The sequence below is a fragment of the Lissotriton vulgaris genome, chromosome 9, assembly GCF_964263255.1.
Source record: "Lissotriton vulgaris chromosome 9, aLisVul1.2, whole genome shotgun sequence".
In the NCBI taxonomy this organism is placed as follows: domain Eukaryota; kingdom Metazoa; phylum Chordata; class Amphibia; order Caudata; family Salamandridae; genus Lissotriton; species Lissotriton vulgaris.
In genome coordinates this window covers 180,170,877-180,194,465 of record NC_141697.1, presented here as the reverse complement: position 1 = coordinate 180,194,465, position 23,589 = coordinate 180,170,877, and the positions used below count along the sequence as shown (strand labels likewise).

General features: G+C 45.7%; 1 protein-coding gene across 3 annotated transcripts in view; it reads right to left on the bottom strand.

Moving 5' to 3' along the window:
- Positions 1-23,589, bottom strand: part of KLHDC1 (kelch domain containing 1) — a 1,440,569-nt gene that overhangs the window by 185,228 nt on the left and 1,231,752 nt on the right. For 2 of the 3 annotated variants that reach the window (XM_086936594.1, XM_086936595.1), the window contains one exon: positions 6,553-6,637. The exons of the other annotated variant lie outside the window; for it this stretch is intronic. In XM_086936594.1, the coding sequence (XP_086792720.1) occupies positions 6,553-6,637 (85 nt within the window). The remainder of the gene's footprint in view (positions 1-6,552; positions 6,638-23,589) is intronic. 3 annotated transcript variants of the gene reach the window in all.

Below are 23,589 nucleotides of genomic sequence, written 5' to 3'. Positions count from 1 at the left end.
GTATTATAAAAATAAGTATTTTTATATAAGGCTTAGTACAAGACCAAATAACGACAAAAATATACCATAATCTTAATAAATACTCTTGGAAGGGAAAATAATAGTTCAAAGGTAGTTTCTTCTTAGCACAAAGTCTTTAGTAACAAAAGCAACTCTTCTTCTTCAGAACACGGTTCTTGGCAACAATGTAACCCACACGGGAGTCACACGACGTCGAGGCAAAGTTAATCCAAAGGGTTCAGCGTCGACCGCGAGGAGCGCTACGTCGAGCCCAGGGTCACACGGACCCCCAACAACACAGTACATTAGAAAAATGAAGCACACGATGATCAGCGGCGTCAAGCAATCCGGCGTCGCGTCGTCGGTGTCGATCAGGCCTCAGTAGTCGTCGATGTCGATGATGCTGTTGCAAGAGTGAGCAGCGCTCACGGCGTCGAGAGGGCACGAAGGCGATGTGATCAGCAGCGGTGCAGACACGAGGTCCCTTGGAGCTGGAGCCGAACTCACTACTCACTGGCGTTGCTGCTGGCGTCGATCGGGCCCGGCGGCCGGCGTCGAGGAAGCGGGACACTGGAGCCGTTACTCACGATGTCGAGATGGATTCGGCGACGTCCGTCGGCGTCGAGATTGCTGGTTTCTTTCAGAGGTGCTGGATTCTCAAGTTCCAGCAAATAGCACTTTTAGAATATGAAGTCCTTTAGCCCTGTGACTTCAACAGGAGGCTGGCACTCTTCCAACCCTTGGAGATTTTCTTAGCAAAGTTTGAGAGTACACACACAGTTCCTCTCTCCTGGTTCCTTGGCAAAAATAAAGAAGCAATGCAGGATTCCCCCCAGCAAACAGTACACTGGCAGAAGGGGTAGGCAAGTCCTTGGATCAGCAGGCTTCTTGTCCTCGGTTTCAGGGTTCCTTGTCAGAAGTGATCTAAATTCTTGGTTCAGGGGTCCTTCTCTTATACCCCTTTTTGGCTTTGATCCCTTTGTCCATGCAGGGGAATTTCCCAACATCCTGGGTCTGTTGTGGGTGGAGCCAGGCAGAGGCACCTGGCCTATTCACTGAGCAGGGCTGGGTCCTCAGACGCCCAGCAGGAGATGGAGCCAGCATTGTCACTGGCAGGAGCAGAGCTATCGGCCTCCTGGTAGGAGGTGGGGCTAGGATCGTCCATGGCAGGCACAGAGCCGTCAGTCGCCTGGCAGGAGGTGGAGCCAGCATTGTATCAGGCAGGGCAGGCTATCAGCAACTACTCTCCCCCTACTCTCAACGCAAATGTCCCACTCATCCCACACTGACTCATCAGATCTCTGGAGCCACCCAGCTTCTGTCACACACATACCAAACCAGCAGAAACCAGAAATAGTTAGACAAGAAAATAGCCACTTTCTAAAAGTGCTATTTTCAAACCCAGAGTCCAAAAACCATCCACACAAACGGATGCGTAATTAAACCCCGAGTTCAGGGATACCAAACTCGACATTGCACCATGCTCCCCGAGCCAGCTAGGATCATAGCATTAATAATCCTGGCGGCCCATTCTAACTAATGGAGAGCAGGCTACCTCGCAATAGTGAAAAACGAATATGCCGTAATTCACTATTAGGACATGCCTACTTGGTCAGGCCTTATAAATACTTACAATGCACCCTGCCCGTGGGCCTACCATAGGGGTGAGTAACATGAAGTTAAGGGAAGGTTTAGGGACTGGTAAGTAGGTGTACTTGCGCCGTCAGCGTGACAGTACTAGACTGCACGTGGGCCTGGCAATGGCAGACCCTCAGACATACTTTTACTAGGCCGCTCTTGTGGGTGGCACAACATGTGCTGCAAGCCCACGAGCAGCATTTGTATTTACAAGCCCTGGCACTCCTGGTGTGCTAGACTAGGGACTGATAGTAAACCAAATAAGCCAAACATGGAATTCAATCAATACAGCAATTTAACATAGGGAGCACTTGCACTGTGGCACCGATCAGCAGTGGCACAGTGCCCAAAGCATTATCCAGCAAAACATCGTAAAACAGTGGAGGCAAACAGAAAAAACGGAGGAGAGACTCAAGCCAATGATGCCAGGTCTAACAATGACTATACACAGAGATCCCCTACTACAGAACAAGTGCTTTACTTTACTGAACTAGGCTGACCAACTAATTGCCTTATGCTGTAGTGGGCAAAATGTGAATGATACAACGGACCAATGGATTAGGAGAGGTGGCTGAAAGCCCCTTTATGCAAGTATAGTATACATAACATTTTAGTAAAATCAAAAGGTCTTGGCTAACACCAGACCTAAAAAGTAGAATATAGCCAAAGAAAATATAATTAGATTCTGTGGTGGACACAACATACATAAACACCGAGCACTAAAAACCGATTCCGGGGTAAACACATCAGTATGCGTGGTGTTCCTGGAAATAGATCTTATTTTAAAAGCTTTGGCAAACAGTTTTGTGCATCCAATTAGTTTTTTATTTACTTATTTTGCTGTTTTATGTAGCCCGAAGTTGTGCATTATAGCGCTTTACATGCAAACTAGAGTTTCTTACCTTTTGCTTAGCAGTGGCGGGTGGCATTTATGGGGAGTGGTGCGGCGGTCAATAGGGTTGTTGTAAATCAACAGCGATTAGTTTAAGCATTAGCAGAAGACATGCTGTGTTTGAGCATTATCGTAATAAATGTACCGACTCCATTTTGTATTTGCAACGGCCATTTTGTATGCCATACACCGCCATGTGCTCGTCATGTGCTTTGTCCTACCTCCTTGTTAACTGCGCCTGAAGTCTGCCCGGCAACAGGCTATAGTTAGCATTTCCCGCTTCCAGCATGTCCAGACATGCACAGTAGGGTCTATGACTGTTACTAATTAGTTCCAGATAGGAATGTGTTTACTAGTTTCCGAAGACTGTTAACTCCGCCCATCTATCGATTGTGCCTTCCAATATGTCCCTGTATGGTCATGAAACTGCTCTTGTCTCCTGTACCGCCTTTTTTGAGCCCCCTCATTGTGTATAAAAGGGGCCATGTGCTTTAGTTCGTGTGCTACTCTATACAATACTGAAGGGTGTTGTGTGGACTGTACTACCACCTTTAAAGGTTTAATAAACTTTGCTTTTGTATTTTCCAGTTTCATTGCCAACTTCTTCCTATTTATTTTTATTTATTTATAAGTCATTTGTAAAGCGCGAAACGAAGGCCCGTGGGCATCTCGGCGCTAAGTAACTGCAATGTTTAACCAACAAGGGGACTGGGAGTTCATTGATTAAAAAGCCAGGTTTAAAGGTTTTTGCGGAAAGACCAAAGGGACGTGCTGGTCTTGATCGAATGAGGCAATGTGTTCCATAGTTTTGGAGCGGCCACAAGGAATCTTCTGTCACCCCAGTTGACAGATTTAGTTCGGGGGATCACCAGTTCCAAGGAACTGGAGGAGCGCAGTGTTCTAGGCGGGCAGTAGGGGGTTAGGTTCTGAGTGAAGAACACTGGTCCGGCATTGTGTAAAGCCTTGTATACCAAGCACAGGGATTTGAACTTGATCCTCTTCTTCACCGGGAGCCAATGAAGCTGTCTTATGGTGGGTGAAACCGGTTGGTATTTGGGAATTCGCCCTAGGAGCCTGGCGGCCGCATTCTGTATAGACTGCATTTTCGTTAACACTCTCTCCTGGGCACCTAGAAACAGAGCGTTACAATAGTCTAGGGTGGAGAGCACCAGGGAGCTTACCAACGTTTTCGCGGTGTTTTCAGGTAGAAAGGGTAGAATTTTTTTGATGAGCCTTAGTTTATGAAAGGCTGAGGAGGATATCTGGTTGGCATGTGGTAGGAAGTTCAGACGGTTGTCGAACATGACTCCCAGGTTCCTCACCTTGTCAACCGGGTCTGGGGGCTGGCCCATGGGTGACGGCCACCAAAGGGGGGACCACTCCGGGGAGAGATTGCCAAAAATTACAACCTCCGATTTGTCGGAGTTTAGCTTCAGACAATTGGGTGACATCCAGTTCCCGATTGCCGACATGCCCTGGTTGAACAAGTTGGCTTTCTGAAGCCCGTCATTTTTGACGGCAAGGACCAGTTGAGTGTCATCAGCGTATGAAGTGAGGCTCATCCCGTGTGCCCTGATGACATTGGCAAGGTCCGACACATAAATGTTAAATAGTGTCGGACTGAGGGATGAGCCTTGGGGGACTCCACATGGTAGTGACAGGGGGGAAGATTCAAAATGTCCTACGGTGACGACCTGGGTCCTATTAGCCAGGAAGGAGGCAAGAAGATTTTTAGCATTGCCTTGAATGCCTATGCTCTCGACACGGTCGACCAATGTGGTATGGTCGACCGTGTCGAAGGCCACCGATAGATCCAGTAATATCAGGACGGCAGTGCCTCCCGCATCCCAGATGGATCTAATGTCGTCCGCCGCTTTGACCAAGGCCGTCTCAGTTCCGTGGAAGCGACGGAAGCCAAACTGCGATTCATCAAGGCATTTGTTTTCCTCGATAAAGGAAGAGAGTTGGGCATTCATGATTTTTTCCACTATTTTTGCTAATAGTGGGAGACTGGCGATGGGGCGGTAACTTTTGAGTTCTTCTTTATCAAGGGTAGGTTTTTTGAGCAGCGGCTTTATTAGGGTTTTCTTTAGTGTCTCGGGATAGATACCAGTGCTAAACATGGAATTGCAGATGTTGGTTATTGTCGGTAGAACTGCATCCATGATTGAGGATCAAGGACCAAGGTCTGAGGACTCTGTTCAGAGAAGGGCGAACCCCTTGCACTAAGTAGGCCTAGCTGAGGCTTGCTTACAACAGGGTGGTGAGTAAAAAATGAAATAAAATCCACTTACCTGTGACACATCCTCCTCCTCATTTCTCAGTCCGGTGTTCAGCGCGGCCCCAGTGAAATGCCTTAACCAATCCTGGTGCTGCTCTCACTGGTGCTGCTCTCATGATGCATGAGAGATGAACCAGATTTGGAGGAAGTGGCTGCTCTTTGCGCTGCTGAGGGCATTGGAAGCCTGGACTTTCTCACACCCAGCAGTTTTCTGACAGCTGGGTTAGAGGTTTCAAAGTGCGCATGTCTGGCTGGCCGTCAGACGATAGCCGGCCAAAGGGAAATGTGCACTTTGAAATGAAGTGCCCAGCAGCCCACCATCCTCCCTGCTGCTGCTCTCAGTAAGCCCTTCCCCATCCTGACTCTTGGTTCAGGACAGGCAGATGAAAAATAAAATGGTAATAAATTAAATTTATTACAATGTTATTTTTCATCTCAGGGGCATTTTAGTTTGCTCATGGAGGAGCCGCCCCTGTTTGTTAGTCATGGGGAGGTTAATGGATTTGCCTAGGATCACAGGATCCTGTGCAGAGGACGAGATTCGAACCTGGTCCCTCACTTCTAAAGTCGCCAGCTCTAGTCTTTAGGCCACAACTTAGTTTAGCAAAGGTGGCTATTCGGCCAAGAAACAGACGCCAGAGTAGATCAACAGCCTCAATACCACATAAACGTAAAGGAATATGTATCGGCTTTGAATTTCTAACCACAAAATGACACGCCATAATATTAAATGCGGTAAGATTTGTTAGAAAACGCAGGATGAACTACTAAGCTTCGACAGGGGGGTGGGAGTTGCTATGTAGGAAACTATGGGGGCGTGACTTAGCTGTTAGCACTTTCATTGTGAATACTGAAAAAAAAGGTTTTATTTTCCACTACTGCGGAACTAAACTGCATTACATCATATATTCATTTAACGAATATCAGAGAAAAACTTAAAAAAGAATTGTGAAGCAGCCAGATATGCATGCGGGGATACCGCTAAAGCAGTAAGGCTGAGATGCACGTGCACCTTTAACCACTCTACACACACATTTAGAATATTTCCCTGTGCAGTCAATGTATTGGTGCAGCTCACACATGGTAGATGCTCGATCCAAGAGCAACTATTTGAATATATAAACATAGTCACATTGCTTTGCGTTACATACGTATATGGTTTGTTCACATCACATCAACACCCAGCTCAAGCATTTAAGCATGTCCTGCAGCTTTAGACAGAATGGTAATAAAAAGAAACTCTCGAATCAAGAATGATTCAAACATATACTGAAATGAAATATTCTTGCAAGGAGCATAGATCACTATTTTATTGCAAATATTGGAGGAAGTGAGGTTGAAAGTTCCAGGTGCCAGAGGCTTTTTTGAAACATGAGATGTGGAGAAGGTGCGAGCTAAATTATCTGACGTACTACACATTGGATTGTAGAGGTTAACTTTCAACGTAATTTATACATTGCAAAATAACATGCATTCTACCTAAATGCAAATGACAGTCTTCAATGTAATCTTGTAGGAATTCTAAACAGAAGATATCACTATTCAACTATTGCTTGGGCAAGTAAGAAGCCATGCAATTATATAGCCCAGTAAAAAGAAACAAATATTAATAAATTACCCATTTTACAACATATTCAGTGGTGTGTTTTTTACACATACAAACATGCACGTCCTGTAGCATATATTTATAAAAAGAAAATATATATTGAACCCCGGAAAATGTGTTATTTAATGTACTAACTGTGTCCAGTGAGAACAAGTCTTCTTTACTTCCACCAAAGACCATCACTTCACTTTCTTTTCCTAGGCAGGCTGTGTGCCATAATCTGCAAACATGTAATCAGAATTTGTTAAGTGCAATGTTTTAAACATTACCGTAAAGAACATTTGTATAGCAAAAAACACATCCTGCTGTTAAAACAGTCTGTAAACCCGGACAATTGAAGTTGAAAGATGGCTGCTGTTCATATTGCTTTGCCCCTCCGCCCGAAACATGCCACCCACCGTGATTTCAAAAGGGCAGTCTGAAAACTGTTTTCGCGTCCACAAGTTAGGCAGACAACAGTCTATCAATTTTCAAATTCTTAAAACAAAATGATTTTAGATGAAGGCCAACTCGCTTGTCCAGTCTTCCCACATACTGACCAAATATGAAGGAAAACCCCTACTTTATCTCAGGATTTTCCCATACTCCCTCACAAAGAGGAAACTCCGTGCTTGCTCTACTTCACCTCCTCTTCTGGAATGTACCACATTTCTTCTTAATAACTATTTACTTTTGAAAGGAGTTTCTTAAGGAAATTTTGACCTATAGTTTGTTTCACACTGAACACTTATTTCATGCAGACAGTTTACTGTTTCAGAATGTGAACATCAGTGTCATTGGCCTCACGCCAAGAACGGCGACCATGATTATAGGCCTGGTTTAGAGTTTTGCGGATGGGTTCCTCCATCACAAAGTGACAGATATCCAGTCCGCCATATTACAAGAGCCATAGGATATAATTGACTTGCATTAATAGATACGGGGTATCCATCATGTTTGAGACGGAGTAACCAGGTTTCCCAAACTCTAAATCAGGCCCTATGTTTTAAAGTTCACGTTTGGTTGCTGTGGCCATACTCTGCCTGCTACTAGGAGATGTAAACCTCCAAACAAAGATCCAGACTGATTTTGGATTTTGCAAAAACCTTTTCTAGAAGATTAAAATGTATCATTTGTTTTTATACATCAGCCAAATAATATAAGGTAATTGTGGATTCTGACACTAAAATTGAATATTTTGCCAATGGACCCACTATTGATTGCGACACAACATTTAAAAAGGCAACACGGTTTTTGCAAACAAACACTTTCAAAAGGTAAGACAGGCCTTATGGTGATTAGAAATGTATGTAAAGATGTTGAGTGAAAGACTAGTTACTTAATGCTTACATCTTTTTACAAATTATCAACGTTCCGGATACCTCAATATCATGTTGAGAGTATGACACCTGATGGAGCCCTTTAAATTCAACCTGGATTTCTGCTACTGCACCATTCAATCTAAATTGAATGTACATTAAGTGAGGTGTTTGTTTTGTTGCAGATAGTAAGTGATTGTGCAATAAACAGATTATATTAATAAATAGCCACATTGGGAGTGATAGCTTATGTGCCATCATCATGTGCCGTGCACTCGTGGATCGAAGCCTCCCATTGTATTTATTAGAAAAAAAACACTATTTCCCCTCTTTAAAAACTTTTTTTGTAATTTGTCAAGAACCCCCAGCTTCGCAGACAATGTTCCTGCTTGTAAAGCGCCATATCCCATCTGTGTGAGAAGTGCAGGCACCACCGATCTTTTCACAGGTTTTAAAACCACTCTAAAATAGCCACCTGTGCATACACTAAGAGATGATGGTTGTGCATGCATGTAGGCGGCCTTCTTTCAATATTCTTTTGACAAAGTATCCAAAAAAACATTTGCTGCACTGTTACTAAAAAGAGGTGCTGGTGTTGCCGCCTTATACTCTATTAACTCTCGGTTGTGCCTAGGATTAGTAAACTGTTAACAATATACTTTGTGTATTTTTATCCAGCAATGGTCGGGGACAGCGCTACTAGAGAATCCGGTTTACTAGGCCATGGACCAATGCAGGAGAACACACACGAAAAACCACCAGAGCTGACATTTAACCGGATCTAGATCAAAAAGCTAAGACTGGGAAAAAAGATGGGCATAGAAGGGAGGATGGAAGGCCCTCTCAGGTAGGGGATTTTGTACTGGAAAAAAACTGAAATCCAAAAGATTTCATTGCTGCCAAGTCATTGCTATAAATATGAGTGACGTATATAGATCTGTAGTGTGCCTGTTTGTGGCACTTGGATACCTCATGTGTGACACTTGATTAACTCTACCACAAGCCGATGAACAAGAAAACAGCAGAGATCACTAGTCTGAGTAAAGATACACGTAGTCCTGCATGTATAATGCATAGCAAAACTGTAACCATAGATAAATAGACAGTCAGCCCTGAACACTTCGGGGCTTAACGCGCTCTGAGTCAATCAGTGGCGCTCCCTCTTGTCACGAGGGGAGGTTCTCATACGACTTAGCTGAGCTGATGAGGTTTTGACCTCAGGGCTGTGAAATCTTAAACACGGCAAAGCTTGACTTAGGCTGCTAGATGCCTGCGCATTAGAGCATTTAAAGCACCAGGCTTCTTCACCTGAATGTGATGAAAAAACGTATGGCTCACACACACTATTTTGAAGGGGGAAGGGGATAGGTGTGGGACAAGTGTTCTGAGGGAGAAGCCTCAGCCAGCTGCACTGGCAGAAACTCTTGACTTGGTGGTCCTTCCGCCCGAGGACTGCAGGCTCTCAGCTACAGTTGGCTTGCCATAGGTAAGGTGGTCAGACCATCACTGGATGTCCCTGCCTGAGCCTACCATGCGAGGAATGGCAGTCCCAGACAAGGAAACCAATCAATGGACTTGACATTGTAGGGAGAAAACTACCTGCGAGCCTGAGCCATTGATTTCTTTTTATAAAACAAAAAACTCCTACTATGAGAGTGTTTGTGAAATACAATAAATACATTCTCAACGGGCAAAATAACATACATGGTGCTTGCTCAGCATTCACCTGTGCCTTATTCGACATACCACATTGAGCATCCTCTTAAAGCACAGAGATCCCCGCAAGGCAGGCAGAGATCTTTCGGTTCAGCTAGCAGTCCCCCAACAGGGGGAACGTTAACCAGCGGTAGGGCAGACCTTGCCAGTAGGTGCACCAAATGCCACGGTTTACATGACCACGAAAATGTTTTTGTTTTAGGTTGAAAACAGCAAACCAATACATATTACTAGTAATTCGAGAACATTTCTTTGGCGAAAAAGCAGCGTGAAAGCTAAGAGCTACCAACTTAGCACTGTAGAATTATGAGATGTGTGGTAAACACTTGTTGAATACTCATAGCCCTTAAAGGACAACAGGTAAAGATAGAAAAGCTCCTCGCTCATCCACAAAAATGGTGTGTTCAGCATGAAAGATTTCCAGTCCAGAACGCAAATCCAGGACATTTACTCCGTTCGAGCGTACTCGCTGAGGGAATGACAGATTGTGGTTGTAAATGGGACTTGAACTTTGGGACAGCCTCTGCACTCGGGAGGATATACCGAACCTTACTTAAGTTGGGACCAATTACCGTGCTCTAGGAACATTATTGTGGATATCGTGTTGTCATTAATTGACCAGACGGGTCGGAAGTATAACCGGCAGAGAGGATACAGAACTTAGAACTTGAAGAGTCACATAGCCCTGAAGAAGTCGTGGGGTCTTCCCCTTTCGACGAAACACGTGTGGCCTGGGTGTTGTTTCGATTAAAGAGAAACAAGAAAAACACAAGAACTTTTCTACTCTTGTATTGATGCATTGTCATATCTCCTAAATGGAACTATACATCCCTTGAATCTGGAGTGATGTGTGTTGTGGGGACTTCAACACGGTTCCCGATCCTGACTGGGACATATGTGGCAGTCCGTGGCCTAGACACCGTGCGCGCTTAGCGAGCCTGGTCTCGTGGGCGGATTCTATGGGCTTTGACATACATGGCACTGTCGGAACCCTGTGCCTCGATCATATACTCACTTGTCGGCTGCGCATGGGGTTTTGACTTTCTCTGGCTCCCTGCCTGTGACCTTCTGCAGGTCCACACCCTCCATATACTGCCTAGAGGTATTTCAGATTATGCTCTTCTTTTTCTAGAGTGGGGTGTTTATTTACGCATCTTCCCGTCCAATTTTGCAGTAGGGATGCATGGAACCTTACCGACCAGAAATGTGCAATTTCAAAGCACATGAAATATAGACTTTCTTCAGTGAAAATCAAATTTCCGTGGTGCCGCGTGGTACCCTGTGGGCAGCGGGATATGTGTGGAGTGAGGAATGGCAGAAACAGGCTCACATTACTGAGCTTGAAGCCCAGATCACTGTGCTAGCGGGTATAGGAATGAGCCCTGTATCGGAGGCCATAGCCCATTCATTGGAAATGATGGGGGCTAAGCTCTGCCAGGTCTCTCTGAACGAGGTGAGACAATGTTGGAGAGTGTCCACTCAAAGGATATATGCCCAGGGTGACAAGTCGGGCAAGCCGTTGTATTGTTGCCAAGGCTCACCCGGATATACTGCAGGGACAAAATGGATGGAAGTGATGCTAAATCCCAACTTCCCTCACCTACCTCTTTCGCCCAACTTAGTCAAAGCAAAAGAGGGAAGGAGGGTAACAAAACAAAGGGCGGAAGAAGGGGTAGTGGTCCACAGGATCTTCTGTGGGGGTTGGTCTTCGAGAACCCTGAAGGAGAAAGCACAAGGTGGGTACTAAATATGAGTAAAAAGAGCTGGCTATATGTTACCCCTCCCCTATTTCTAATGAGATACCTTAAATGGAATAGGCCAAGTACGTGCGAAGAAACCACTCCCATGAACGTTAGAACACTCCCACTGTCTACAAGGAAGGACAATGTTCTATATGTAAACAGGATTGCAGATGTTTGCATTTAAAACAAGGAATTAACAATAATATACAAACCTAGGTTAGATACACCATTGGAGTAGATAGGACCATTAGTCTAAAATAAAAATGTACCCGTTAGTCCTGTAATTAGGGAAAAACCCCAAAACTAATTTCCTGAGTCAGGAGGAAGCACGAGGGGAAAAAAAGGCAAAAAGAGCAGGGGGTCACAATAAGCAAAAACACACTAGTGGGGGTTGGGATTTTTGTACTAGTGTTTTTTCTTTCTTCTTTGCAGCCAAAAAGGAGTTTACCAGACATAAAGAGGACCTCAAGAATCGCCCGTCAAGAGCGTAGAACCATCAGATAAGTGCCTTTTCTTATTTCAAAAAAGCACTTCTGAATACAACAGAAAACAAAGATACTATGATCCTTTATAGCGCTTGCCTTCTTTCTTGTCTTTCAGAGACAAGATACCAGGAGGTGAAGGGTTTAAAAAACAGAAGTTCCCTTGATTCAAAGTTACTAACCGGGAAGGAGCAGCGTGCGTGTCAACAAGTCCCGGAAGAACATCATAGGACCCAGGAAGAAGAAGGAAACGCCAGAAGCCCAGCAACACGAGCGAGAGATTATGGAAGAAACTGCGGTCAACTGGATTCAGGTAAGTTAGGAAAAAAAACGGTGGGAGGCCAGGCGGGATCCATGCTGGAACGCGAAGTGCGTTGCCAGCGCGGACCCTTCCTTTAATTACTAATAAAGTGCCGCCCACGCCCGCTGACAGAGAACAGTGGGCGGGGCTCGCTTCTCCGCTCTCGAACGCAGGAATGGGTGCCGCTGTAACCAGCACGTCCCGAGCAGCCTGACAATTGGTTGGCAACTCGAGAGGTCTCCAGAAGAGTGGTTCCGCTGAATATGGATGGCTCTGGCACTCTGTGCAAGAACTTGCCTACCACAGGCCAAGCATTTGCAACTTATTACCGGAAGTTATATGCAGCGTGGCCACCACCCCTGGGGGAACTTAACAGCTCCCTACTATTCCTCCCTCCTTGGTGGGTGTACTGGAGTCACCGATTTCGGTGGAGGAGGTAGCGCAGGCAATATCTGATCTCCAGTTGGGGAGTTGATGGCTTTCCCAGCGAGTTCTTCAAACAATACCGTGATCTCTTATCCCCACATTTAGCAGCCTTACATGCTGACACTCTGAAGTGCTGTTCCTTTCCCCCAGACCTTGATGTTGCCACTGTTGTAATTCTGATCAAGGCTGACCAACCGGTGTTATGCTGTTCATCGTACTGCCCAATATCTCTTATTAATGCCATTCTTAAAATCTTCGCAAAGGTGATGATGGGCAGAGTCAGCTGGACCCTCTGATATCTGGTACACCCGGACCAGTGCAGCTTCATGCCAGGGAGGAGTACTCACAATTGCATTCGAAGGGTGCAGCAGGTCCTCTCTAGAGCGCCACGTTTGGGGGGAGAACTAGCCAGCCTCCTGAATGATTTTCAGAAGGACTACAATATGGTCTCCTAGTCTGAAATATACGGCCCCGTCGGCACGAGTCAGAGTCAACAGGACTCTCTCATTCCGCTGTTCCAGATTTGCAGGGGTATGCTTTAGGGGTGCCCCTGTCCCCACTGTTGTTCACTCTTGCCATAGAGCAGTTAGCTTGTCTGATATGTTGCGATGTGCGGATTCAGGGCTGGCACTGGGGTGAAACTATAGATGATCACATTGCTCTATATGCAGACAATGTTCTGCTGTTCCTCAGTGATCCTTCAATGACAGGGCCCAGTGTCTTGAGCTCCATCAGCTATATGCCGGAGTGTCAGGCCTGCGGGTGAACGCTAGCAAATCCATACTGGTTTCAGTACTGGGTGATGCAATAGGAGGTAGTTGGTGCCCGGACATTCCTACTAGACACTGCTCTTTTCAGTACCTTGGGGTCTACATCTCCTGCTTGCCAGATTTGGCCTAGTCTCTTAATTTTCGTCTGCTTCAGTCAGCAATTGATCGGGATTGGCGCAGATGGAGCCGCCTTCCTCTCAACCCGATGGGACGTACTGGTTTACTTCAAGTTATGTGCTTAGCACAATATCTATACATCCTGGCGAGTTACCCATATCCCATTCCTTGGATGTGGTTCTGCTCCATCACTTCGAAACTAACCTCATTTATTTGGGCAGGCGGACGACATTGCATGGCGTTTGTGTCGGCTAGAAAGTCGCCGTTCGACAGAGGCCTGGGTATTCCAGACCTCTAAGTCTATTATCTTCCTGCTCAACTGGCCGCTGTAAACGAGTGGTTCACCGGATGTTGGGACGACCTGGCCCACCGGCTCAAGCTGTATCTTCTGGGATTTGATGGACTGTTAGTCTTATTGTACGGCACCCATTTGTCCCAATCTTGTACTTGGATGACGGTGCTGTGCTGGAGGGCAGCCCTACGTCTTACCCACTGGATGTGATTCCTCTATGGTGGGGAACATGGTTACACCAGGTGGACAGCCTTGCGGGGTTCGTACACTGGAACCGCATAGGCATCACCCACTTGGGCGATATTTGTAGGCTGTACTCCTGGTGTCTTTTCAAGAGCTGCAGGAACATTATAGACTATCACAAACACAGTTCTTTCAATACCTTCAACTTCGCCATGCTCTCTTAACTCATATTCCAGCAGATATGGAGATACCCAAATACAGCCCTCTAGAAGCAAAGCTATTAATTGGTCATCTGGGTAAAGGAATGATCTCGACGATATATCAGTCTATGATAATTAATTCCCAGGATCGCCTCCCTCAGTTACAGTGTCGATGGGAGGGATGGATGGGGGAACTTGATGATGAGGACTGGAGAGATGCCTGTCTTTCCCTATGGGAGTTGGCTATTTCTTCTAGGCTGCCGATGATGCAAATCAACTATCTACTTATCTCATTCTGCGCTGTATCCAGCAGAACTGGGGGAGAGGGGCGCAGGTGTGGTGTGCACGCTGTTGGGTCCCCAATGCTAACTTTTTTCACACAACATGTTTCCTGTCCATTCTGGGAGGGAGTGACACTGGAAGGGAGTCACAGAACACACCATTACGCTGGGCCCTTATGAGGTGTTTTTTAGGGCTCTTAGAGGGCGTTGGAGAATCTTGTTCTGAGAGGAGTTTTATTGGAGTGGTAACCCTTGAGGCCAAACGGACACGGACTGCTGCTGTAGGCACCCAGTGTGTGAACCAGAAATGGCCTGTATATGAAGCCCAGGGTTGCCCTCAAAGGCATGCAAACGTATGGGGAAAGTGGTGTGACCTGTTTAAATGTATGGTGTGGTTGGTAGGTGGTCGGTGCAATGTGATCAGATCAAGTGGGATGTTATTTCAAATGTGTACATTTAAGGGGATGCAGCTGTGTATTAAAGTGAACATCAATATAATGTGGTTATTAAAATTACAATTTTTTCAAACCTGAATAAAAACAGAGACAAGGATACCCCCTTCATATGCAGGAGCCTCTTACTGCAGGTCCAATTGAATACAATTGTGCAATGGCAAAACCCCAAACTTCATATATAGCATTTACACTGGTAAAATTCACTGACTGGAGTAGTAATATTACACACAACACCAGTATGTCATCTATAGATTGCATGTGTTGTGCGAGAGAACAAAATCTTAAAAAGAAGAAATTAGATCATGCACTAGAAAAGTCCTTTCAGTGTCTATTACTTAGGTCTCTACTTCTCAACATGATATTGCAAGTTCCTGTTGAGAATTTGTGGGAATCTGTGGAAAGAACAACAATAAAGGAAACCTGCATCACCAGTAAACATTTTTTACCCCCCGCCCCTTCTACTCAATGTATTTCAGCTGTTCTCTTCCTCACCTTGTACCAGAAGATAGATCACTCTTATCTGCGGTAACTCTGGCCTGGGCTTGGTCATCGAAGAATACTGGAATGCCTTTCCTGCCTTGAACTTGTAGATATTCTAGCTTGCACACTGATGTTTTCTATATTCTGAGAGCTTATGTCCCTTCACTGCTGCTCTAACTTATCACCTCAACCTAAACATTCTAATAAAGCATGTTATTTACATGAGCTCCAAAAAAACAAATGCACAAAGGCCTTCACAATTGAAATTTAGTTGATTTCTTCGTATATAGTCACTGAACAGTCCACATTTATTCACAAACACAATCAAGCATTACAATTGAGACCAAAAGAGATTCTATATTGTTATCAAGCATTAACATATCGGAGTGAAGTCTTGGTTATGAACGTTATCGTTTTTTTCTGTAAAAGCAATTTTTTAATTTGTACTTAACATATTCTGAAAGCATTTGAACATCTAGGGTCTAATTCTTAAACACACTTTTAGGCAGGGATCTGCATGTACACATTCAAACGATTGATGATGACAGTGATTTAAGTTAATATCACGTATAATCAGATCGCAAATTGAAAGAGGTATAAAAGTGGAACTTTGGGAGTTCAAAAATGCAGTTTTAGAAATAGAGTCAAATGTTTGCTCAACTTCAACACAAACATTTTCGGTATAGGATCCATAAATGCTTATATGAAAAACATACAAAGTATTCTGTAATAAAACACAAACTGTATCTTACACTCCTCACTATTACTTGCACTTTCACTAACCTCATAAAAAGACGATTTTCTTTCATGATGTGTTTGTACATAATAAGAAGTTCAACTTTATTCAAAGAATATAAATAGTGGAGCAGAGTGAATCTTGACTGTTAAATATAAGCTAGGCGACGCGCCTAGAAAGCAAACTCCGTTCCCATCCATGAATTTAATTATTTTGTAAGGAGCAAAGGCAAAGTTGAATTAGTTAATTATAAAGTGAAGAGGAAATATATTTACTACCTGCTTCGTTTTAGAGCCTACATCCAAGTTAAATGCCTATAGTCTATGGAGGCCAACATCCATGCCCAGCAGCCTCAGCATGCAGGCATGTCAGTCAGCCACACCCTGCCTCAGAATCCCTGCCCATGGGACATTTCTCCATTTTAAGCCTCGGCTACATACAGCTTTAGCTCTTTAGCTCTTTCTAGGTCATATCTCTTAATTCCAAATAATTACACATGCTTTGAGTCGGCCCCTTGCTTAAGATTGTATGGCTCTGTTGTCTATCTCAAGTTCCTACTCCTGATTCAATGCTTTTGTCCCTGTTTTTGTGTTTGTCCCACCCAGGACAATTCAAGCTCTCACAGTGACAGTGTTCTGATTGGTTGCTGTATTCTTCCACTGCTGTCAGACCTTGCACCCAGTGCCTAGGGGGAGGAGGGTGGGACATTTTCTTTCATTTTCGGCTAGCCATTTGAACTTCTTCACCCAGCAGTCTTGTGTCCCAAAAATCACCTTGGGTTTTCTTTTGGAAATGGTTCCTTTTCAAACTTTTGCCACTCGCGGTGCTATTGGCTGGTGGTAATCTTAAGGTGTTTCTGACTATTTCAAAAAGCTCACAGCACAGCGATCATCTACAAATGGCCTTTTATGTAATAAATGCTATCCAGGCTTGGGCACCTGAGATGCATGAGCATCTACCGTGGCAATCATTGAATGGAGTTGACTAAAATAAATCAAAATGCATTTAAAATGGCCAAGTGGATGCACACATATCCACAGTATTTGCTAAAACATTACTAAATGCTTTCAAAGATGGCAGCTGCTGATTGTCGCGCATCTGCAACGGCCATCTTTGAATGCATTGAAGTAACGTGTGAAGTGTGGAGTGTGCAGTGTTTCCCTTCTCTACAGAACGGAGAGGTATTGTTCTCTGGCTCCATGAAGTCTTGCTGGCATCCATGTGCACTGTTTTCGCTCTGCACTGGTGCTAGTTACTGAGGCTGAACTAACTCATCAGCACATTATTGGTTACTGGCCTAGAAATGTTTGAAGAGATCCCTCAAGCTTCTTGCCCCCCCCCCCACGACTCCCCGGACAACACACTGAGAGCCAGGCTTGGAATCGTATTTCACAAGCTTCAGATTCAGCCTCCTCAGATGTTACAGGCTCAGTGATTCAGCTCTATGTACAGTACTCCATTGTCACAGACTCAGTGATTCAGACTGCCAGACAACACCCTAACAATAAAAATCTCCAGAGACGAGATTCACCCCTCCCCCCATTACAACAGCCTCACCCTCTGACAAGAGCTCTCTTGCCCTAGATAGGTACATATGGGAAACCTCTGACAACGTTTTGTCACCATCCTGATGGATCAAACCATTGTTAACAACCGGAAACAGCTTGACAACAAAATTATCCAGCAGGTACCAAATTCTAGGAGAAGAGGGGCTGGCTGCATGGCCCTTTAGAAGAGAGGAGTACTGAGCTGGAAGTATTATCTGGGCCGGCTTGCAAAATGTTCTGCCACCATTTCCCATAAAACATGCGAGTAACTCCCCAGGAGGCAAGATGAGGGGAATTGTTTTTCATCGAATGCCTCCATGTGTTTCGAGTCTCTGTCTGGTGGAGTGGTTGGAAACGCATTTGGGATAAGTTGAGTTGTGGAGGCCTGCATCACAAGATTCTCAGAGTAGAGAGTGCTGAAGGAGGAAGGCAATTTCAATTACCAAGCTGCAAAGCTATCAGCTACCTGCTTCGGCCTACTCAGGATCATCCGAAAACTCATGCCCCTTCTCCCATTCAACGCCAGACGGATAAGGATCCAAGGTCTAATTTTCTCATGCCTGGACTATGGCAATGCCCTCTATTTAGGGGCCCCACAATCCACCCTGAGTAAACTACAGGTTATTCAGAATAGTGCCGCTCGCACACTACTCCAGATCCCCCTTCGCACATCAGTTCATTTATAAAGCTTCATTGGCTCCCTGTTAAAGATAGAATTATATTCAAGGGCCTGTGCATTGCACACAGAGCATTCTGGAAATCAGGTGCCATAATCAATCACACCCTGGTCACACCTTACCAACCAAATAGACAGCTAAGGTCCACCTCCTCTCATCTGCTTACAATTCCCAGAATCAAGAAAGCTAGATGTGGTGGTCGTTCCTTTTCTCACACCACGGCTAAACTCTGGAACTCCCTCCCCCCTCACTTGCGCGCAGAACACAACTTGCTATCCTTCAGAAAAAAGCTAAAAACTCAGCTGTTTAACAACTAGAACAGGCTCCCCATGTTCTCTCACGTGCGTTTTGTCTGCAGCGCTAGGACGCCTCAGGGTAGCTACCGCGCTTTATAAATGTTCTTTTCATTTCGTTTCAGGGTTCCCAGGAGCAGCAATGTGCCACCTTTCAGTCTGCCTATTCACTGAGGGACAAGATCCTGGCTTTGCCAAGGTGTCCAGCAATGTGTATGTGAGGGCATGTGAATGGTAGGAGAGGCAACTGAGATGTCTGTCCAGGTTTAAGACCATCCGTGAGGAGATTAGTTTTGACTTCACTAGTGGTTTAAGTGAGGTCCAAGACCTCTGCAGCTTTCCTTATAATAGTGGCAAAGACAGATTCCTCTGTAGCTGTTGCCAGGGTAGGTGAATGTAGGCCAGTGTCATAGGATGTGTCCGTCCTGTAGGTCAAAAAAGAGATTGTACTCATCATAAGTATGACCTTCTTTATCATCATCATCATCATCATCATCATCATCATCATCATCATCATCATCATCATCATCATCATCATCATAATGCTACAACAATGTCTGAGGATCAGAGTGGGAATGCTATCAAAGTGGTTGTGATCTCGGTGGAGGGTGTGGCGGATGACCCTGTGAGTCAAATAGGACTACTGTCTCATCCTCCGGCGCTAGGGGCCAGCGTTGTAGCTTGGGGTTGCAGTGTCATTCTTGGTGCCATTAAAAGGATACGCGATGGCCACAGAGGCAGGGTCAAGAGGCACGGTCTAATCCACCAGAGGTAATCTAACTGGAGGTCACCTCGGGTCATTAGGGATCAAAGGAGCACCAGGGGGATCTGGTTGGGTACAGAATACACTATCCATGGCCCCCTTCAATTTTTGGAGTTGTTATGGCGTTGCAAATTGCCTGGGGAACTCAGGGTGCATCCAGATAAGGGCCAGGGTCAGTTCTGAGGATGGAGATTAGGTTCGCAGACTGAAGGTGCCCAGGTCGTCATACGACACCTCATGGTGGGAGTGGTGGTACGAAGGGGAGCCATGCTTGGACTTCTATTGTTTTATTCTATGATCGGGACTTCAAGGATAAGAGGCCCTGGGAATGGTCTCAGAAGCGTGAGTGCATCCTCAACTTAGATTGGGCCTTTCACATCTTCTAGCAGTGTTCTGCGAAACAGAAGTTCGCTTCATGGTCGCCAATGACCTTCTGATTCATCTTCGCACACTTGACGCATGACTCTTGACTGGAGCCCCGACACCAAAGACGGACTTCTTGGTGGTCCGTCTGTTTGTGGAATACTTACAAAGCTTGAAACCTGTCATTTTCAGAGGATGCATGTCTTGCATACTGGAAAAAGATTTTTAAAACAGTCTGTATGCCTTACAGAATTTGCGGAAACAAGCTCTGGACGAACGTGGGAAGGTGCGGTAAGAAAGGAACCAAGGTATGCAGTAACATGTACCAATTACCAACACACCAGGGAATTGGTGAGAAGATTTTCCAGATGCAGTCTGGCACCTGGGGGTATTCACAAAGTGAGGAATCTGTAGTTAGAAGTGTTCGCCAGAAACTAATTACCTTAAAGTTAAAAGGTTGTCACTTGTCCCAAAAGTTCCAAAGTGGACTTCTACATGAACTTTGCAGCTTCTACTCTTTTGGATCTCAGTATAACTTAACGGTTTGGACAATGTCTTTGCCCAACCCTTCTTTTTAGATTTTAAAGTGTATTTCTTCATGTCAAGTGAACACATTTTCTCAAGTTTGCACTGCATTTTATTGAAATGTTCAATTAGTTTGCATTTTGATTAAAATAAGTTTGTGGTTGGGGGCATGGCCACACAAGATGGTCAACAGGACGCGTCCCTATGAGGCCTGACAGAACCCTACATAATCCTGCCGTCTGTCACTACACAAAGGGACCAATGGCTTCAGGATTTGTTACCAATGCACTTCTGCACCCCTGGACTATGATTGGCAGGCCTGTTGACTGTCGGCTGCAGCTTGAACAGGTTTCCGGGGGCTGGGTGAAGAAAGGGCTAGCGGTGGTGCCTGAGGCTGCGGTCGGAGGCCCCTGATCTCTGTGCCCACTGGAGACAGGCAGTCTGGGGAAGAGGGTGTGCAATGACTCTGCCATCAGGAGGTGGCGTTCGGGTCCTCCCTCACCCAACCTTGTGGACTGGGGAGGCCACCTGGAGGACGTCGACCACATTGTGGGAGTGACTGTGCATTGGAGCGGCCCACCTGATGTCTGTGCTGTGGGGGCCTGCCTGGAGACAGCAGTGCAGGGGTCAACAACTGCCACGATTTGGAAATATTGGAAGGCCTCTTTCTTCATGATCGGGTCTGTGGTGCCCATCTACAGGGGCAACAGCAACTCTGGACTTCCGGTTAGTGTCATCCCCAGGGCGGAGATCTAACTGGTTTTGCTAAGGGGGGGTGGGGTCAGCATTCCACGTGACTGAGGCTTGGAGCCCTCCTCCTCTCTCCTTTCCCCCTTGAGCTGGCGGGAGTGGTACATCTTGGACGGCGCTACATGTGCGGGCCCGTGCTTGGACTCAGGGGGCCTCCGACGTCACTATAATCTGCTGCCTAGCTCCACCTGGGGGACATGCCTAAAATGCTCCAGTACATTCTACACTTTTACCTAGACCTTGGTCCCCTGCTCACGTCTCCTGTGGGTGAATAGAAAGTTCTGGGGAGTCTCCCAAGATGGTGGCTGCTTGTGGGCGCAGTGGGGGTGGGTCTTGGCGGGCCCCAGTGGTGGCTGGTCCCTGGGTCGGACTTGGTGCTGGGACCAGTACAGAGACAAGTAGCGTTGAAGGTGTTGTGGCCCTAGAAGAGTCCACGTCAGCGAGCTCAGCAACTGCGAAGTTCAGGTGTGGGGCCTCCCTGGCCACACACAGTTCTGTCCCCGGCAGGGCAACACAATGGAACAACATACTACTCAGAAGCCCTCTTCGCAACAGTAACAAGGTGGTGCCTGAAGTGACCAAGTGCTAGACTTGCTCACTGAGGAGCCTTCATGGGCAGAGATCCTTGCAGACATTCAGGGCTCCCGCATGGTGTTAGAAGGTAAAATCGAAACAGTGACAATCAGGGTGAACCTCCTCCACACAGACCTCCGAAAGGTATCAGGCAAGTTTCGGGTTGCTGACGGGTCCATTGTCCGAGGTATCTTCATTCATAAAGCTACTAGCTACTATCACACCAAAAACTGGAGCCCTGAAGGCGCGGGAAGAGGACGCAGAAGGGAGGTCCCGCTACAACAATGTCTCCCTCCTGGCATACCCTGAGCGGGCCAAGGGGAATGCGGCAGAAAGTTTTGTTGAATGCTGGTTGCGGGACCTACTGGGTTATTCTTAATCTTTGTCATCGAGAAGGTGTATTGAACGTTGGCGGTCCACCTTGGCCGGGGGACCCCCATGAGCCATCATAGCGAGTATCCTGAATTACAATGGGGAAATAACAATAATGGCAACCACAGCCGCCATGTCATAAGCACCAGCTTACAGCCACGTCAAACCACACAGCCATATTGAAAAGGAGCACAGAGAATTCAATACCTACCCAACCAAGTGTAGTAGATCTGGCAGCAAGCTGAAAACTCAGGAAGAAAGTGGAAATAACCACAACAAACTCAAACCTCCACAAAAGCATATTAGTCCTTGTCCAAAAGACCGCTGCACAAGCTACCATTAGTAAAAATGTAACTGCAGTCATCTTTTGATGACTTGGATACCATACTTACCAAAAGTCTAATTAAGAAACTATGTGTACATGTTCTCCTTTACTAATGGGCAGCAGTACTCATTGTACTACCCACTAAAGTAGCCTTTTGAAAAATGTCTAAGGTCTGCCATTGCAGCCTGTAGTGCAGTTTTAAACTTCCAATTCGACCTGGCAAAATAAAACTTTTATCACATACACTTTTTACGTCTTGATGGCACAAGTAGAGAAAACAGATGAATTGAACATGTGATCAGACAAAGAAAAGGAGCACTATTTTTTAGGACGAGAACCCTCAGTCACCAGAAGGTAACATGCTTCATCATTGAATTCCCTCTTTACAAAAGGACCGCCAGGTACCATGTGTGGGCTACAACTCCTCAAAGGAAAAATTAGGGAGGTGTGGAGGTTTTTTAGTATGAGATGAGCAATGGTAGTGTTCTAGAGGAAGGGGCAGGGTGCAAAATAATATAAAGTGTCAGTAAAACTATCTCCTGGCGGGCAAAATGTATCCTTTATTGTGGTTGGATAAGATTAAAAATCATGAGAGGACAGGGGCTGATAAATGTGCCCTATCTTGAATGGTCAACATGTTTTTGCCATAGGTGAATTCTTAGAGTTCAAGGGCATTCGTCAGGACCATATTGTCAATAAAATATTAAATACCAGCCATACATTCGACTTGGTAATTATCTGGGTGGCCCCATTCAGCAGGGTCCACCTATAACACTGAAAGATGAATAAACAGCAATTACTCATAACATAACAGGTGTATTTGTAAAGCTCACGATTACCGGAAGGTGTCCTGGCGCTGAATAATACATGTTTACTGTTACCCAACTCAATGGTACTCATTTTATCGATCTCAAATTGATGAAAGGCTGAGTGGACCCGCTGGGATTTGAACCTGTGACCATGAGGTGGAACACAGGCCCCTGCAGTGGCTGCTTTAGTCCACTGAGCCACCAGAACCGGCTTCATATGGCAATCTTTCCCTTAAGGAATGTCCATACAAATTCAGACATAATTTAGGGTGTATCAGAGCCAAACGTGTCCGTCACCAGAGTCCCACACTTGTGTCAAAGAGTACATTAAAACAAAAAAGCATTCAGGTAGTCACACAGGCTGCCTCCACATATAAAAATGGGATCAACAGACTCTTCAATCAGAACACTCCTGGACCTGTAGAAAATTCAGAAGAAAGACTGGCCTGCTGCCAGAAGTACCTGCTGCTGGAAGGACTGCCTTACTGTCGGAAGAAGGAAGACTGGACCTGCTTGCCTTGATCCTGGGCTAGCCATAGTGATGCAAGGGTCAGTTGACTGATCTCTTGTGTGAGCTACAGGGACCCAACAAGCTTTCAGAGGCCTCCGTATATCTGCCCAGCACCAATCGGACCTGCCTGAGCCCTGGTGCCAGCCTCTGCTGCAGTAAGTCCTGATCCCCAAGAGGTGCCCCCA